This window comes from Cheilinus undulatus, linkage group 23 (genome assembly GCF_018320785.1).
Source record: "Cheilinus undulatus linkage group 23, ASM1832078v1, whole genome shotgun sequence".
Classification (NCBI taxonomy): domain Eukaryota; kingdom Metazoa; phylum Chordata; class Actinopteri; order Labriformes; family Labridae; genus Cheilinus; species Cheilinus undulatus.
The window spans coordinates 24,107,086-24,127,444 of NC_054887.1; the positions used below are offsets into that span (position 1 = coordinate 24,107,086).

The 20,359-nt window shown below is 39.0% G+C and overlaps 1 protein-coding gene across 1 annotated transcript in view; it reads left to right on the top strand.

Annotated features, from left to right (window-relative positions):
* Positions 1 to 16,910, top strand: part of lhfpl3 (LHFPL tetraspan subfamily member 3) — a 54,754-nt gene extending 37,844 nt beyond the window's left edge. The window contains exons 2-4 of the mRNA XM_041780310.1: positions 10,248 to 10,478; positions 13,829 to 13,883; positions 16,626 to 16,910. Coding sequence (XP_041636244.1) covers positions 10,248 to 10,478; positions 13,829 to 13,851 — 254 coding nt within the window. The 3' untranslated portion in view covers positions 13,852 to 13,883; positions 16,626 to 16,910. The remainder of the gene's footprint in view (positions 1 to 10,247; positions 10,479 to 13,828; positions 13,884 to 16,625) is intronic.
* Positions 16,911 to 20,359: the final 3,449 nt, after the last annotated feature.

Consider the following 20,359-nt stretch of genomic DNA (forward strand, 5'->3'; position numbering starts at 1 on the left):
ATAACCAGCTACAATACAGAGTTAACTGACCTAAAGCTTCGAAATCACAAAACTTCTACATTAAATCACTTACTTACATCCATCATTGATGAACTGAGTGGATGTACTGCTTCCTGTACTTAAAATCAGGTCCAGATAAACATCAGGAAACTCAATTTGCCGCCATATATCAATATCCACAGTCCAGGAAACATTATGAGGCTCTGTCGAGTCCAAAAATCCCTAATTTAGGCAGACCTCACTCCTCATAGAGCAGACAGCCATGTTTTGTTCTGCAGTCCAGCTGAGCAGTCGTGCTGTGCCAAACTGAACTAGACCACTCAGTGGAAATGACCTTTTTGAAGGATAAACCCCACAGGTACGTGAATATCACACCCTCAAGCAGAAGAGTGAATAAGCCTCTAGTAATTATCCACTCATTAACTGAAGTTAAGGGGGAAAATTAAGTGGAACATCAGTAATGCATTCATTTAAATCTGCAGAAATATCTGCAGGAAAGACACTTGTGCATTTAACAAAGTGTAAATTATGATTTGAGAGTAATTCCTAATTATGTTATACATGTTTTGCACCTTCTTTTGCGACTTCTGTTGATCATGTACAATATATTTATACGTACAACGCATCCCCTTGTGAAGCCAAAATAACTGTAACAGGTGCTGTTCCTCTCCTAATGTTACTTGAAGCCAATTAGTGCACAAAGGAGCTGATTGGTGGAACCATGGAACTGACACCACGCCCCTTCCTCTAACCAAAGTACACATATCTGCAAATTTACCCTAAATATAGATGTCTTTGCAGGTTGTTCATGCCTATAATTTATATAGATATTTTAGATTCCATGTCTCATACATCATGTGAAACCTAAATGCTGGTCGTGCAGGGACTTCAGAGCAGCTCATTAATCTGCTCCACCAGCGGTCGATACACAGACAAACCCTGTGAATCACTGGACCTCATTCAAGAGGTGTTAATAAGGCGGGGGGATTCATGTTGCAAATCATTCTGCCTTTCCTCTTCTTTATCTTTCTGCACACACTATTCTCTCAGCCCCCTGTGGAGCAGAAGCAGGAGGTCAGGATGGAGGAGAAGGTGCCAGTTTCTGCCCCAATTAACTCCCATTAATATCATTTGCCTTGGTCCACCTTGATGCTGGTGCACAGTGAATACAGTATGAGCTCTCTTAATCTGCAGCCAACCGTTGCACACTCACACGTACTCCAATAACCATGATGGCTAAAGGAACGTAATTTGCAAGATAAGACGGCTACAGCTGGGCCTGTGAAATGCACCATAATTTGTGTGCATGTGTGCAATAGCGTGAAGCGATTGGACACAGAGGACATTATTACATCTCCTCCTCTGATTGTCCGTGTGTCGCTGCCAACAGCTGTCAGCTGGGAGGCCTTCAAAGAGAGCAAAGTAGTATCTGTGTGTAGGAGAGAAGAATCAAGGACATTCAGAGTCATTGAGAGCTGTTTTAGAAACTTTATAATGGTAAACTTATTCTCTGTGACCTCCAATTGGAAAGATCATCCTCTTTTATATTTCACTAAATTATTTAGTTGTACAAGTGTGAAAACAGGGCTGTAAGAGAAAGTTCCAAATTCTCTTTGTAGAAAAAAAATCAACAGTTATTACTTGGTTAAATGTTAAACAAAACTTCAGAATTTGAATCTAAAATGGGCTGTTTCATCTATAGAATACATGGATGCAGTATCAGTGACATCACTACAGGTAGCTGAAGTGGACTTATGGTGCCCATTAGTAATGTCCTTTTAAGTGCCTGACCTCATTAAAGCTCTACAGAATTAATGGCCACAAATTCCGACAAAACACTCCAAAAGTCATGGAAAACCCTCCAAGAAGAGTAGAGGCTGTTGTAGCTGTCAAAGGTGGGGGGCAACTCCATCTTAAAGTACATGCATTTGAATTCATTACAGTCCCTGTTGGTGTAGTGGTCAAGCAGCCAGATACCTTGGTCCATATGGTGCAGTGTTTCCCAACCTTTTTCCAGTGAGCCCCACCTTCACATATCTAAGAGGAGCTGCGGCCCCCAAGACCCATACAGAAAAAAAGTGATGTATTGCTGTCAACAATACTCATAAATTTGAGCTGTTTTCATTATTTAAAGCCAAACATAATAGCCTAAACCCTTGGTTCCCAACCTGGGGTCTGGGACCCCCTTGGGGGGATGCCAAAGATTTCAGGGGGGTGCGACAGCCTGTCTGCTCTAAGATTGTTATAATTAGGTTCACTTAAACTACCTAAAATCATGATAAAACTCATATGAATGGAAGGTATTTTGCTAATAACTCTTTAGGTTTAGGCTATTTTTGTTTTCATTATTTAAAGCCAAACACAACAACCTAAAACCCTTGGTTCCCAACCTGGGGTCTGGGACCCCCTTGCTGTGTGGGTCCTGGGAGGCAAGCTCCTCTTTGATATGTGAAGGGGGGATCAATGGAAAAAGGTTGGGAACCACTGGCCTTAACCACAAGTTTTATTAGTAAAAGACCTTGGTATGAACCATTCATATGGGTTTTTTTTACTTATTATTACTTTAGGTAGTTTGAGTGAACCTCATTTTAACAGCCTCAGAGCAGACCGGCCATTGCCCCCACCCAGAAATCTCTGGCCTCCCCAAGGGGGTCTTGGACCCCAGGTTGGGAACCAAGGATAGAGTGTGTTGTGAAATGGACTGTTTATTTTGGCCCCAAACTTGCCTCATTATTCCTCCTCATTCAACTCCACTGGCTGTTTTTAACAGCTTCATCTGCTGGTCTTGCCCCTCTACATTCCACTTCTACCGAACAAACTCGAACTTTTCCTTCTTTTTTTTTAGCTTCTGCCCCTAAATCTGCACATCTAAATTCTCTGAGTTCTAAGGTTTGTGCAAACTTTGTCATGTGCCAGGCTAAGTTCTCCTTCTTAATCTACTTACATCTCCCAGTCATTAGCACAGAGAAAAGAGAGAAAACTACGGTGGACAAGAAGTGTCACTAAAAATCAGAGATGAGAGTGAGATGTAGCCCTCTTCAGTAATTAACCTCCTCTTCCCAATGGGACGAAGTTGTTTCCTGGACTCCAGAGTGATTTGAACTCATTACTTTCAACCTGCTGTCTTAAAGTACGACCACTCTGAATGAAGCTTTTACTTAAGATCCTCTGAACCGCCATAAAGTGTGCTCCATTTTCCAGACGTCCTAAAATGACTTGGAGCATTGAAACCCGGATCACTCGTCTGTTTCCCGCCTGTGAGTCTGAATGCTCTCTGCAGCTCTCAGGCTGTGTGAGTTCACTCAAACATTGCTCATTTGAAGTCTAGAAACGAGCTGACAGAGCAGCTTGTCTGAGGGTTTCATAATGTCTTTCATTATTTATGGCTGGGATTGTGTGCAGGCGGTCGAGATGTTAAGAAGAAGAGAGTTTATTTATCTGGAAAAGAAGAGGCTGAGCCCTTTTGTCAGTGCATGTTGTACTATAGCTGCATGCTGCTTGTTGGATCTGTTTATTGAGGCATTACATGTGTAACAACCCCTTTCCTCTTAAAGCCTAACAAAGAACAATTTCACCAGAGATAAACGAGTAACCCACATTGATTCTAGAGACAATTGGACGCAGTATTTGGAATGGAAATGTTTTATGTGAAGAGCTTTCTTAAAGAATAACAACGGCTGAAGCTAACAGATAAGATTCAGTACATCCATGGAAAAAAGACAAATGTCTCTTAAGTTTTTTTTTAAGGTAATGCTTTGGAGATGAAGATATGATCAGTCAGGGAGAAGAAGAGGGATTTACATTTAGATCTGCTCTGTGTAAAAACAGGCTTTGTAGCTGTAGGTAGTCTTAGAGTATCCTGAACCACCACAGTGTAGAAATGGACATCTAACAGCCTCCACATGAGAGTAAGAAACACAAATGTGATGTCTCTTTGATCTCCCATGTTTCTCTTCTACTCCAGCTCTGTGGGATGTTTAAGATTTGCTGCCGAGACAGCGTACAGCTCGAGTTGTTCTATTAATATTACAGTGGAGAAAGCCTGCAGCAGCAGCAGGTTGTTTACACAGGAGAGAAGTGTGTGCACTGTACCGAATCGTCTAATATGCATAGAGAGGAAACTAAGTTAATACACTGTGGAAGAAATGCTGAAAGTTTACATTTTTGTAAGCATGAAATTGCATTCTTTAAGATCAGCATAGTAAGGAATTAGAATTTAAACATCCTGATGAGAGCTAACTCCTAACCCAAACCCTGCCCATTCCCTTCATTCCCTACTCTTAACCACCTGGGCGGCAGCTGGGTGGGGGCAATTATTGTATTTTTACAAATATAACCCCTAACCCTACACTCTGACCCTAACCCATTCAAGAAGCAACTTTCATATTTTAAAAGAGTAAAATCTGTTTGCTAGTGGATGACAGTAGTAATAAATAGATGTCTAAATGCATCAACTGACATCATAATACTGTGCTTAGCCCCAATTCACCCCTTGCTCCCTTTACTTAGCTTAACCCAGTGTTAATTTTAGAAGCTATTTTAATCAGTCTTAGTCTTTAGATTGTGCTGCTTTTCAATTTTAGTCTTTTTTGCTCAAGCAAGTTATCGAAAATGCTTGTAGGCAGCATATCAGAAACGTCTGGCAATGTTGCGTCCATTTACATAATTGCTGTCAATGACTTCTAACCTTGCAAATCAGATGGATTGGTCAGATTACATGTCTGTCATCAGACAAATCTACCTTGCAACACTCTAATCCGAAACAATTTCGCCAGATCTAAAAATCAGACCTGACCAAAGCGCTTGTGGAAAATTAGACGGTAGTTGCGGGCGGGGTTTAGATGTAATGGAAGCTGATGGCAATGGCTGCTGCTGGTAGAGCATTTAGCCTGAAATTAAGCTACAGTATAGTGGCAGTTTTATCAGAGCGGGATCATATTTTTTTATTAAATAAAGAGTGAAGAGCAGAAATGAAAGCTTTTCATGATGGAAAGATGTTTTCCCTCTTCTCCCAACCTGCTTCTACATAAGTTCACAATAGTTATGGGTGGGGATTAGTTGTACTGTAAACTGATACACAGTGTCTGCTGCCGGTGTAGCCTAGCTCAGATGGAGCTTTAGTATAGCAGCAGTTTAATTGGAACTGGGACTTATACCTTTGTTAAAAAAAAAAAAAAAAGAGCAGAGAGCCACATTGACAGCTTGTTTTTGTGGATAGGATGTTTTAGCACTTCTCCCAACCTGCAACAGCATGAGTTTTATCCACCAACATACTTCACCATTCATAAACTAAGGCAGCGCCTGTCTGTCAAGCTCAGGTTACTACCTGTGAGTGCCTTCTACCTCATTTTGTCTTGTTGCTCTGATTGGCCTGTAATAAATGAGACACCTTAAATGCTTTGTAAGGGAGGTTTCCCTGATGAATTTAAAATATATCCTTTGAATATATGAAACTGTCAATCTGGCATGTCAAGTTAGAAGATTTCACTTTTACCCTTTGTAATGTTGTTCCTATGGGGGCAAGGGGGCACTCAGAACAAGGGGTAAGGGTCATTTGGACTCATTTTGGTGCTTCCTTTTGCATCTGGTCTTGCCTCTTGAGGACCCTTTATAAGGGACTTCTGTTGTAAGGATTAGTTACAGTAAATAAAAGTACTAATAATTCAAATAATATAAACTGTCCTCTAAACTTTTAAAACAGAAAAGTTGCCTTACTATTTCACACAAGCTATCTTATTGTGTGCTTTTTTTAAATAATTTTTTTGGTTGTAAAGAAAGTGGTGTTACAATGTTCCTGAGTTTAAACATTTAAAAAAACATGGTTTAAAATGCAGTAAAAGAAAACCAAAATTTATAGTGTTTCCTCCCTTGCATTTTAAGCTGCACAGTGTCAAAGCACATTGAAGCAGAGAGCATGTTACGTTAAATAAAGATAATTACAAAGGAAATGAATTTATAGCCACCTCCTGCTGCTCACTAGTGTTTTTATATCTTCTCTGCTTTGAGAAAATTCATCTAGGAATCAAGAAGTCTGCACAAAGTCAATAGACAGAGTGCCTCCTGGGATACGTAGGCCTGAAGTATGGATTAGAGTGCCTTTACATCAATACAGGTTATTATAACTGTAACTTGTTGCTGTTATTGTTGTTATTCTGTGAGGAATGGTAGATTTATTGAACTCCTTATGAACAGATGAATAGACCTCCTTTTACCTTTCATTCTACATTTATACCATAGACTGTTTAAATAAAAATACCCATCTTGCCACTGTACTGTTAACTGTTAAACCAAGAGAGTGGATGCAGATCCTAAGAGGGTGGAAAGGGTGAGACAAGAAGCAACCTTTATGATGCAAAACGTATGATTCTCTCTAAGTATCTCGATGGATTGGTGTTACTATTTTAACTAAAGTAAGAGAACTGAAACTTTACGCGCAAATGGTATGATTCAGAAAACAGGCATCAGGCATCAATTATATTGAAAAATACATTATTTAATTGTCTTACCCTTCATAGACAAGGTTACTGCAAGTGAGTGTTTGTTTTTTAAACGTTAATGTTGACTAACTGAATAAATGAATGATTTAATTTCCTGGAAATTAAACAGAAATAATCAGTCATTCATGTTTCTTTCTGTCACACACTAATTGAATTAAATCACCAACATTTTGAGAAACTTCATCACACTGATGCTCTGATCCTTCATTTGCAGCTTTTTTCATTTGCTCACAGTCTGACAAGTTCATGTTTTCTCTGTTTTAGTTTGTTCTAGTTCGTCATTGAGCTTTGCAATACTGAAATATTCACATTCGACATTTTTATTCTAATACTAAGCTTCACGGGTTATTTTTGTTCACCTTGAGATCTCTTCAGTAGGTTTTGTGGCTGCACAACACGAGATTGAGTCTGCAATGCTGTGAATTGCACATATGTAGGTCTAGCTCCAAAAATAATGAACACAGCACATCCTGTAATACTGACTGCCTAGTACATGCCTCATTCTCTGAAACTTACTTTGCCATTTACTTTTTAAATCACAGTGTATCAAATAAAAATCTGAGAAGCTTCCTCTAAAGTCCTTTGGTACACCATGTATAAAAGCTTTTCGTCTTATGCAGGAGTTGTTTAAGTTGTTTGCAGGCCCCATGCTTGGACAAATATAAGACCCTTCTATATTTAGCTCAAAACTGTCATAAGGAGTTGACAAAATATTTAAAGCAACTTTTTTCTCTTAACAATGCCAGAGAACTACAGGACATACCCAAATCTGAAACATAAACACCCAACAGAAGAGCATCATCAGCCAAACCCACTACCTCTTATATTTGAATATGTCTCTAAGTCGGGTAAAACCTTCAACAGTAAAATATATGCTCACTGTTGATGCATAATTCATATTTATTGCATGCCATTTTACCACAGAGTATTCCACCATAATAATAATAATAATAATAATAATAATAATAATAATAATAATAAACTTTATTTGTATACCAACCAATTCCTAATTCCTCCTCTCTGAGGACTTTTTAAGGTAATCAAAATCTATTTTGTTGTTATTTTATTCACTCGTTTTATTATTTACACTCAAGATACACACCATATCCCTTACAGGGTTTTGATGGTTAAAATTGCTCTCGCCATGGTAAAAAAAGAACTTTTAACTGAACATTTAATCCTGCTCTGGACACATGAGAGCTTGTTTGGTGCATCAGGCATCCAGGATTACGCTGAGAAAAGGCACAGTTCGTAGCACATAATGGAATGCCAAGGGGATCCAGATAATATAAGGACACGCAGAGAAATGACTGTAGGGGCTCCTACAAGTTAAAAAGTCCGGGTTTCATTCAGCAGAAGTGCTTGGAACTCTGAGCAGGCTCAAGATTATATGCTGTGGGCGATAACTCTCCGCTATGAACTGCTTTCTCTCTCTCTCTCCTCACTGGGCTCTGGATGGTTAATGTAGCTGATTCCAGGTCAGGGGAAATAATTCTGGTGTCAGATCAGATATCGTATAAATCTGTAACTATTTTACAGCCTAAAAAACAACACTTATGCATACTGAGTCATCAACGGTGGATGCTTCATGTAATGACGTCAGCACGTGATGTATCCATGCCCAGGCCTGGATGTGTTGAGCAGTGTGAGTGCGGGCCAAAGGGAGGACAGGGGAGGGGGTCAAATGGGCTTCAGCACGGTTAGAATACGGCACAGCACGGATGGCCTAGTGTGAGTACACCCTTAGTTTATTAGTTTGTTTGTTAGCAACATAACTCAAAAAGTCATGGACAGATTTTCAAGAAATTTTCAGGAAATGTCACAAATGGCATAAGGAAGAGCAGATTAGATTTTGGAACTGATCCGGATCAGCGACTGGATCCAGGAATTTTTTTAAGGATTCTGTAATATTGGGAGATAGGGCTAATGGCGGAGGTCTGCGCTCTCCGAGTGCTTTTCTTGACTGTGTCACTGTTAACATAAATTTTTTTTTTTTTTTTAAAGATTTATTTTTGGCCTTTTTTGCCTTTATTAGATAGGACAGTGGATAGAGTCGGAAACAGGGAGGAGAGCGGGGAGAGACATGCAGGAAATAGTGCCACGGGCCGGATTCGAACCCGGGTCGCCTGCGTATATGGCGTGCGCCTTAACCACTCGACTACCGGCGCGCCCTGTTAACATAAATTTTTAAGGGTATGTTTTTTTTCAATAGAATTTTGAAATTTTGTACACTTTCTGTACACTTTTTGTTTACACTCACGGTGTTTGTGACCAAAAATGCCCCATTGAAACCCATTAAACAACTATTTTTTATCCTCCCGGCATCACAATGAAAAAGAATTAAATTCATGATATTAGGCGTTCATTCTGAAGTCATTGCTTCAAATCTGTGCCACCAAATGTCAGCAATTTTCCAATATTTTGTGTGAGGGGAAATGCAAATGGTTTCCCATAGAGGCACTATTAGAACAGTTGAATAAAGCTTAACAAGACTGTGATAATGCCCTTCAAGGACATCCAATTTGCATGTAGTATGTGAAAAATATTTCATTTTTTGTGTTTTTGCATTAAAAAATCAGGGGGTTTGCACTTAAAATTGTATTTAAAGGGTTACATTTCCCCCAAATTAACACATATTTTCTATCTATAATCAGGTCTGATCTTCATTTCTTGATGAATGCCAAAAAAGTGGGAAACAAATATCAATGTATATTTTTTATTGTTATTTATGTATGCATTTTTGGTCACAAACAGCCTCAGTGTAAGGATTATTTTACACCATCTGTGGATAAACTGTTGAAAGAAATTCTGATTTATGTCTAGACGTGGACGTCATATTTCTTGCACACCTACACTGACTATATCTTGAGGCCTCTTGGAGCCCAAGGCCTGAGGAAATTGTTTACTTTTTAGGGATGCACAGATATCATTTCAGCAACAGTCTCTGCCAACATCAGCCTTTTTGACAAACACTGACCATCAATGAATAATGTGAGCATGAACCGATGTCAGTAGCAGATGTTTATCTGTTGTATCATATTAATTTGATGCTGGCATGTAGCACACATAACTGCGTATTGGGCAGTAGATCTAACTTGTTAGATAAACTTGAAATGGTGTCATGGTCAAACATGACAGAAAATGATGGCACTGAAGAAGTAATAAAAAAAACTGGTATCAGCATTGACCCAGATTTCCACAATCAATACCTCTACTACCTTTGCTGAAAGGTCTTAGGCTGTCTTTTCATTTATCATTGACTCTAAGAATCCTTTAACCCCTAAATCTTTAATCTTATGTACCCTACAACAAAAACATCTTATTATATACAGCTCAAAGACAGAAATTTGTAAAAACATGCAAACATATAAAAAAAATCAGACTTCTGTCAGCGCTGTCAACAACGATAAACTGACAGCTCAAAGCTGTAAATCATCCGATAGCCTTGCTGACTGTATGAGTGAGTAAATGTGAAAACAACTCTGCTGCCAGCTGAAGGCTTGTTAGATGACTCCACTCTCTAACAGCTCAGTCTGTGGTTGTGTAGCAGACGGTTAATGAATGCAGCCGACTCCACACATGCTGCTATGACGTGTGGAAGCATTCTGCCTGTCTCTCAACCTTCCTCTCCCCTTGTTTTGTTTTAGCACAACTGTCACCTCCTCCCTTTTTTCTTACATTTTTTCCACATACATCAGTGTTAGAGTAGCCAGTTCAGCTCTGACCCACCTCTGTGTCTCTCTGATTCAGGTACATGTCTGATTCTGGGCTGCATGATCTACCCCGACGGCTGGGACAGCGATGAGGTGAAGCGAATGTGCGGCGAGCAGACGGATAAGTACACGCTCGGGGCCTGCTCGGTGCGCTGGGCCTACATCCTCGCTATCATGGGCATCATGGACGCTCTCATCCTGTCCTTCCTAGCCTTTGTCCTGGGGAACCGTCAAGACAGCCTGATGTCTGAGGAGCTGCTGGGAGACAGTAAGAGCCAAAAGACAAGTTAGACAGAGGGTTGCACTTTTTAGGAACAATGCAGCTGGTCAGCGAGAGAAGAAAGAATGATCTGCATACTTTGTGCCCCTAAATTTGAAGCAAATTTCAAGGCAAATACTCAACATCCTAGTTTGGATGAAGGAGAATCTTGACAGGGCAGAAAAGAATGTTATTTTAGATGGTGTTGTGCAACAAACTTTGTAGACATGGCTTGTTAAATGCCTGTTTTTTTTTCAGCTGCTATGCACAAAAACCACATGCAGTAAATGCCTGCAACAAACCAATTTTCCACCCCAGACAGAAGTCTTTTGATCATGACTGGATCTAACATGCTGATGTCCACATACTTCTTTTCATGCTGGGTTACAAGAGTGGAAGCAAATCAATGTTCCAAAAGTCACACATTTGTTTGAAGTATATGCAGCATGAGTAAGTGGAGCAATCTGGAGGAAATACATTATTATAATAAGTTAAGCCATCCAAACCTGCCTGGAACTATGTGAAAACGTAATTACCCCCCTGTTAAATCATAAATTATCTGTGATTAACCACATTTTTGGAAAGCTGAGTTCAATTTCAGGCCTGATTACTGTCAGACCTGTTGAATTGAGAAGTCCCTTAAATAAAACCTGTCCGATAAAGTGAAGTAGGCTAAAAGATCCCAAAAAGCCAAACATCATTCCATGATCTTAAGACATTTAAGAACAGATGAGAAGCAAAGTCACTGACATCTATCAGTCTGGAAAGGGTTACAGAAGCTATTTCTAAAGCTTTGGGACTCCAGTGAACCACAGTGAGAGTCATTATCCACAAATGGAGAAAATTCACAACCTTCCAAGGAGTGGCCGGCCTACCAAAATGACTCCAAGAGTGCATCAATTCAGGAGGTCACAAAAGAGCCCAGAACATCTAAAGACCTACAGGCCTCACTTGACTCAGGTAGGGTCAGTGTTCATGATGAAACTTTAAGGAAGAGACTGGCATCTATGGGAGAGTTCCAAGGTCAAAACCCCTGCTGACCAAAAAAAGCACAAAGACTCATCTCACATTTGCTAAAAACATCTTGATGATCCATGAGATTTTTGGGAAAATATTCTTTAGAGACAAAAGTTGAACTTTTTGGAAGGTGGTGTCCTCTTGTATCTGGTGTAAAACTACCACAGCGTTTCATAAAAAGAACATCATAGCAACAGTCAGACATGGTGATGGTAGAGTGATGGTCTGGGGCTGCTTTGCTGCTTCAGGACTTGGACGACTTGGACAACATGTATTCTGCTCTGCACCAGAAAATTCTTAAGGAGAATGTTTGGCCATTAACTTGTGAACTCGAGCTAGAGCGCACTTGGGTTATGCAGCAGGACAATAATTCAAAACACAACAGCAAGTCCACCTCTGAATGGCTTAGAAAAAAAAATTAAGGTTTTAGATTGGCTTAGTCAAAGTCCAGACTTAAAACTGATTGAGATGCTGTGGCATGACCTTAAACAGGTCCATGCTCAAAAACCCTCCAGTGTGGCTGTATTAAAACTCTTCTGCAAAGAAGAGTGGGCCAAAATTCCTCCACAGTGATGTGAATGCAATGAAAATGCTTGCTTGCAGTTATTGTTGCCAAGGGTGGCACAGCCAGTTATTAGTTCTAAGTTTTCGCCATTTGTGGATAATGGCTCTTACCATGGTTCACTGGAGTCTCAAAGCCTGAGAACCGGCTGTCTTTGTCAGACAGGCTCCATTAGAGTGATTTCTTGATTCAACAGGTCTGGCAGAAATCAGCTACTTTTTCCTCATAGGGCCAAGTTAGTTTGGATGGCTTTTATCCCTTAGTAAATAAAATTATCTAAAAAACTGTATCTTGTATTAACTCAGGTTATCTTTGTCTAATATTCAAATTTGTTTTATGATCTAAAACATTTAAGTGTGACAAATGTGCCAAAAAAAAAAAAAAAAAAAAATCAGGAAGGGGGGCAAATACTTTTTCATAGCACTGTATTTCAGTTGTAGCTTCTTCCAACACGATAATTAACTTTTAATTTTTATTCTTTATAATTAACTTTTATCTGCTGAAATCAATGTGGTGCCAACAATGTTGTGTACCCCTGGACCAAATATCTGCAGTAAGCTGTGATAGTAGGCGTATACAAGTCATAGTACATTCTCCACTAAATCAATCATCAGTTGTAAAGGGAAACGCCAAAAAACTAATATTTCATACTTTTGAGAGACGCTTTGGTGCAGGATCAAGGTTATTTTCAAAAGAAAACAAAGCAAGTGCCAATGTACTAATTAAAAAGTGAATGATCGCTGGCCTGAAAGTCTGCTCTGTGAGTATGCAGCCAAGATTTTATTCCACTTTTGGCTAAGAGAGTTTGTTTATTAAGTTTTCAAGTTATGAGTCTCATATCCAGACAAAGTCTCTTTTGTCTTAAGGCTTTAAATCTGACTTTTTCTTCTCACCTTTACTAAGTTTTGTCTTTAATTGGTCTTTCAGCTGAAAGTAATACAATTTTGTGCCATATCACATATCTCCTAGCAGCTGGAAATTAATAAACAAAAACTCCTCATTTCATCTCAGCATAATTTCCCATGCTCGTCTAAATCATCTGCATACATTAGATGGATGTTTTACACCACCTGCTTGGCTGCTTCTGTTACCACTGAGATTTTTCTCTCTTGATTGGACGAGATGACAACTGCACTCAGACCCAGAGAGAATGATTTAAACAGGGAGGAAGAAGTGAAGAATACAGATGAAGGGGGACGAAGATCAAAAAGGAGAGAAAGACGGGTGACTGGGAGGAAGAATGCACCAATAGCAGAGGTTAATTGAAGCCTGGGGATGCTGGACGGAGTCATGAATTACTAATGGCTGTTTACACAGCTTGCTGCCAGCCTGTCTAAATGAATCACAGACACCCTATCAGTCGGGACACAGTTGCCTGTTAGAAGCTTTAAAAAAAAAATCGCTGGGAGGAAGAAGCCATTATCAAACGAGAGACTGGGGAGGAAGGACGAGACAGAGAGGGATAATGAGCCGAGGAAGAGGATGACGGAGCGAGAGAGGCAGATGTACAAGAAATATGAGACTAGAATTGAAAATAGGGAGATTCATCACAGAGCAGATGAAGTTTAAATGGGATGTTTTCCCATTGTGTCACTCAGGAGGATAGATAGTGACACCTGTCCAAGTTAGAAGCATAAGGGGAGGCATGTAGTTTGAAGTCAAGCAGCTGGGGTTGTTTCTTCAGTGGAGATGATTGATGTAACACTGCCACCTGCTGGTTAAAATGTGTCAGTTTATGAGTTTTCTTCTTACTGAGCTTCATTCTCTTCTCTCCCCACAGAAACTGGCAACAACGCCATATAATCTGTCTGATAATGGAAAACAGACACAAGCAGGTAAGGGTCATATAATATCAATCTCTGACTGATACAACTGCAAAAGAATGCCATTCAAGCCTTTAAGTATTTGAAATCTTAAGGATGTTTGTGGTGGAAGTACCAGGTTTATGATACAATTTACCATGATTCTTTATGGTTTCTTTTAGTTCAAAACTTTTGATTGATGTCAGTTTGTTGAAAAATATGATTTAATTATGATGAGAATGAAGGTAAAATATCTATTTTAATTTCAGTCTTTATAAATTTGAGAAGTACTTTTTAATTTCATGTGTTTTTATTTGCATCTGTGTCCCTACACAATATCTCTAGAGATTTCCATCAAACTTTGCACAAATGTCCAATGTGAATCAAGCATGAAATGATTTGATTTTGGAGATCATAGGTTCAAGGTCAAGGTCACGGGGTCTCCTGTTCATCCCTTGCTTGTCTCATGAATGTTTGAAGGATTTTCTTCAAAATGTGCAAAGATGTTCTCTCCAGCTAGTTTCCCTAGTGGGCAGCTCAGCTCAGGTTCAAGTCCACGCGGTGGCTCCTTTCCCATATGCCATTCCACTTTCTCCCTATGGTTTCTGACACCATCCACAATCCTGGGTTCTCCAAATAAAGGCAAAAAAGCCCCAAAATAAATCTTACGAAGACTAGAAGAATGGACTGATGGGTATTTGGACGTCTGAGGTCAAAAAGCACCACAGCCTTTCTTCTTGGCCAACTCCTGGACTTTAAACCTGAAATGCCAGATAGACTGTTTTCATATATCTTTTGCATGGATATATTTCAAATTCTGGTTGGTTCATAAACTACGGCAGGGCGTGTCTGTCAAGCTCTGGTTGTAACCTCAGCTCGACAGACACGCCCTGGCATAGTTTATGAATGTTGGATCTTGTCAGTGGATAAAACTAATGTCGAGGTCAGTAGGGGGAAGTACAAAAACATCTTCTCTGGGAATAGACACTTTCAGCGTGGCTCTTCGCTCTTGTTTTAATGAAGAAATCTCATAAAACTTCTGCTGTACTACAGCTACATCCAAGGCAATCGCTACACCATTGGCAGCTGTTGCTACCCTCTCCCAGTACAACTAAACCCTGCCCTTAGCTACCACGTCGACGCTGATTGGTTGGGTCCTTTTTCAGACCTGGCACAACAGTTTCAGATTTGAGCTTTGCAAGATGTATTTGCCTGATGAAAGACATGCAATCTGACCAATCAAATCCATTTTCACTGTCCAGCAATTGTAAAAAAGCATATTAACCACAAACCAGTAGTTCTAGTTTGTTTATAAAAAGGAGCACCAATAAATTGTACTGCTTCAGCTACATCAAACAAGAGAAGCCAAATACAGAATAGCACCCTCTGCTGGTTAAGAAAAAGAGCACTGCTATTTAAACATCAAAATATTATTTGGATTTTTAATTGTATTTCGAGGTATTAAACTCCTTTCAGTTTCACAATAAAAAAAATACTTTAAAATTTTAAATAGAGGCCACAGTCCTGAACGATTCTAGCGCTGTTTGTCACATTACTTCCTCCACACTCGGCCCCAAAATTTCCTGTCTCTTTTCAGCGTTCCCACCCACATAAAGGCAAAATAAAGTGCCCCTTTTCCCCCAAAGAATTTATACCGTAGGGGCGTAGATGGCCTGGTGGTTAGGTTGTGCCCCATGTACGCAGGCAGCCCAGGTTTGAGTCCGATTTGTAGCTCTGTCATTGCATGTCATTCCCCTCTCTCTCATCCCTGTTTTCACCTCTTTCCACTGACCTGTCTCTCTAAAAAGGGCAAAAACACAGAAAATGAATCTTGGAAAATGTATATGTGAAAAGGTAGAATCCTGGAATTATTTTCAAAACCACCCCACTGTAAAGTACCACAAGTTCTGCATACTTTAGCTACATGTTAAACTAACCTTTAAATTTAACACTATGCTTTTAACTCAGAATAATCTTTTGGATACCTTTAAAAGTTTTTGGTTCATTATAGTCTAGGTTTTATGTTCTTTAACCAGCATTTTCTTTAACTTTTAAACCTTCCAAAATGATCAAATGCTTGTCTGTTACATAATATTTTCAGTTTTATCTTAAAATGATGAACTGATATTCTAAAACAGAATCCAAAAGAATCAAGAATTAGCAGGACATAATGTCTATTTAAAACTATTTCACTAAAGTGTATTATTATATTAATCATCTTTGAAGGTTTTCACTCATTTTAAAGTTGAAATGAAGTGATACAACTTTAACTTTGCACATCGTGGGTTTTTAATCACTGACTCTGAAGAGCTTCATGCAGTGAATAAACTACAACCATGCACTTCATAAGCAAACTGACATTATCAATGAAATTATAAAAACAGTATCAATCAGAATAATGCTTTTCATAATCACAAAAACTTTATAAGTTGACTCATAAACATGTAATAACGTATTTAAATGTTTCACTGACTGATTAGTAACATAATCAGTGAGTAAAATATTCAAACTCGATCACAGCAAAAATGCCCACTGTAATTATAATCATGTAAATTGCTGCAAATTAATACTTAACAGCATTTGCAATCTGATTATTTTGTTTTGTCCATATTGTTTAATCAGTAAATGCTGTTGTTTCAATGATGATTTGTACATTTGTTTATTTATTAGCTTGATAAGATGTTTTGCAAACCACAAGGAGCCTGATCTTTAATCATCATCCTCCTCCCTAAATGAATTTCTGCAGGTTTTATGTTACTTTTTTCTCATCTACAGGTTTCGCAGCCTAGATGTGATGTCACTTGAGGATTCAGCTTCCCTGTCCTAGTTCAACCTGTGGCTGAGAAGTAGAGCTGATTAAGGGAAAGAACGGATCAGAGAAGAAGAGGAAGAGGTCTGGATAAGGCCCAAAAAATTAATAAACAACCCCACCATGGAGACTGGATTGCCTCCTAAAACTTGTCTTTGAAAGCTCCCTCTGTAAAATAACCTTCTTGTTCATCTCAAGCTGCTCTTTCTTGCAGGAAAATCAGACTTGACTTGAGTTTACCTGTGTTTTGGTATGTCACTGCGTTGATCAGCTAGAGCTGAAATGATCTCCTTGTGGATGTGAGGCAGGCTGATCAAGCACTGATGAGAAAAAAAAAAACAAATTAGAAAGACTGTTCATGTTGTAATTCAGCTCCAGGACACTTGATGGACAAACAGCACTGAGCGACGGCCGCTCAAATCGAATTAAATCAACACAAATTACCCAGACTTTGACCTACACAAATAAGGACTTAACAGACTCGAGGTCAGAGCTGTCAGATCTTCTTCTGCATCAAGTCAACAAACTCCCTGAAAAGGAGTTTGGCTTTGAGACGCTGACCTTTGGTTTTAAGGAGAGTGTCATCAGCAAAGTGAGGGCTGAACAAAAATAAAGGCTGGTAAAACAAAAATAACTTTTGTTATGATTAAATGTTTGGTGTTATAGAATCAAAAGTAGTTATCAGAGTTTTTGATTGTGATGACTTTTCAAAACTGATATTAATGAGGAAAAAAAGGTGTATCAATTCTATTATCAGTGTAAAAAACATGTTGATGATGTACTTGTAGTTTGTCTGGACTTTGAAATGTACATTTTTGAAATGTCAAGCTATTTGTCCTTGTGAGCCATACAGCATCTTGTAATCTGACAGTATTGTGGAACAATTAAGGGCATAAGAGAAAACTAAGGCTGGATTAGTTGGACCGTTATCTTTTCTGTCCTGTCACCAAGTTTAAAGAGCTAGTAAAACACACAAAGAATGAGTTTATCCTACATGTTATTTTCACTGAATGAAATAAAAAGGAACATTTTCAAAGCAGGAAACTAGTATTGTGGTAAATGTGGTTATCTTGTTCATAGTGGAGAAGAAGGGCTTGCTAAGTGAATACCACATACATAGGTCCAACCGTTGAGCAGCCGTTGCTAACCTATGCTAACCAAACCGTTTGCCGGGTTAGCTTAAGCACGACGGTTAACATATTATGCACGATTGGAAACAGGAAACAAACAAGCCTGACAATACTTTTCAGGCAGCACAGCTTACCGCCAAGAGCATTACAATGATAATACTTACATATTTTAATTTTTCAAACCGTTTCAGAGGTGATATATACCGTTTTAGGACTAACGCTACTAACGTAGGTATTGAGCGTAACCTTATCACTCTGCGTCCGCGTCTGGGCAAAGTGACCGTTTATGGCTGAGAGGCACATAGCTAGCTAACCATTCTAAGCTAGTCAACTTCTGCTCCTTTTACTTTTTCTTTTCGCGTAGATAATTAAATATCACAATAAAATATTAAGTTATCGTTAGATAGAGCAAAGCTTGCATCTCCTTCCCCCTATATTGAAACACATATATTAGCTAAACAACCGGCTAACGGTCTCAACCGTACAGAAGTTAATTCTTCTCCAAAAAATACTTTAACAAGTTTAACTACTGCTTATAATTTTACTTATACATAGTTTTGCAAATCACAAGGCAATGCTTAAATTTGCCTCTACATATACACTATATGAACAAACGTGTTTGGTCACACCTGTTAATTTATTGAATTAAGGCGTTTCAATCAAAACCATTGACACAGGTGTATAAAATCAAGCACCTAGTTAGCCATGCAGTCTTCATTTGCAATTGTGAGTGATACAAAATGGGATGTTCTGAAGAGCTTGTCTACTTCAAGTGTGGTACTGTTATGGTCAGTTTGAGAAATTTCACCCCTTCTCATTATTCTAGACAACTGTAAGTGATAATAGAAAGTGGAAGCGTTTAGGAACAACAGCAAATCAGCCACGAATTGAAAGACCATGTAAAATCACAGAGTGGGAACTGTTAAGGCCCACGGTGCATAAAAGCAGTCAGATGGGCAAGTCCAGGTTTGGCAGATGCTGGGTGAATGCATTGTGCCAACTGTGAAGTTTGGTGGAGGAGGGATAATGGTATGGGGCTGTTTTTCAGGGTTTTGGCTCAGCCCCTTATCTCCAGTCAATAGCAGTAATACTTCAGCATACCAAGACATTCTGGACAATGCTATGCTTCCAACTTTGTGGAAACAGTTTGAGGAAGGCCCTGTTCTTTTCCGACATGACTGTGCCCCAATGCCAAAGCAAGGACTATAAAGCCATGGTTCGGTGACTTCGGTGTGGAAGAACTTGCACAAAGCCCTGACCTCAACCCCATCAAGCACTTTTGGGATGAACTGGAATGAAGATTGTGAGCCAGGCCTTCTCATCTGACATCAGTGCCTGACCTGATAAATGCTCGAAAGAATGAATGGGCACACGTCCTTCTCTCCCACTGTTCATGTATACAAAAATGAAGTTGAAAATATTTTAACTAATGGCTTAACATGATATTCAATTGTTTTGTGTATTCAATACTCTGTCTTCAAAATGAATTGTTTGGAAAATGACTTAAATGTTTTTTTTTTCCACAACAGTGAGAGCTAAAGCTTAACCCTGCCAAAAGAGATTTTTGACACTCTGAGTGGTGGTTTTGTATGCTTGTCCACAGAGATGGCAGTCACGCTTTCATAATCCGGGACCCAGTGGACTGACCAACGCCAGCGCAAATGGAGCTATCAGATTTTACATGCAAGCAGGATCCTGGATCAGAGGCGGAGGTGTGCAAGGCCATCTGCTCACATAAATCCTAGCAGGCCTGCAGGGGGCTGAGCATGCACAACTGAAGATATCACAGCCTCTTTGTCAAATGAAAGACAGTAATTATTTTCTCATGCAACTGACTAGGCTTAAAATAATCTTTACCAAATAACAAAACAGATGGGTATAAATAGCAGAGCAGAAAATATCAAGGGTGGTGCCAGAGAAAAGGTCAGGTTGTCAAATCAAAGAGATGCTCTTCTCTGTATGGTGGCCTTTTAAGGACATTTCAAAGTTTAGTGTAGACATTCTCAGACTTGGTTGTGTTAAGGCCATATAAATACGCCCTTGAGTTATTGTAACAAACTTTCAGCTGAATAAATGTTGACATTTAAAAAATATAGATATGTTGTCCTGGGCTTTGAGTGAAAAATATTTTAATGTATTTGAAAAAAAATGTAAAACCAAAAAAGGCCAACCTAAGGTAGAAGCAAAGCTATTCAGTTCACAGCTATATAGAAAGGGTGGGAAAACACCATTTTCAATCAAGTAACTCATTAAATAAGCTTATTTCTCAACTCTAAGGGGGTTATTTGAATGGGTCAGTAATACAAATATTTGTTTTTTCATTAATCATCTGTTCTATTCTTTTTTTTCAATATTCCATGTAGTTTTGAAAGAATTATTGTAATTTAGCATGAAATATTTACACAAATCTTGTTTTAATTGTTTTGCATTGTGCATACCTAAACGCTAAAAAATAAGGAACACCTATTAAGTAAACAGTGCAAAGGTATTTTTTGGGTCATTGTATTGCTGGAAAATAAATCTTCCAAGCTGTAGATCTCTTGCAGTTTGAATAAGATTGCCACCAGAAT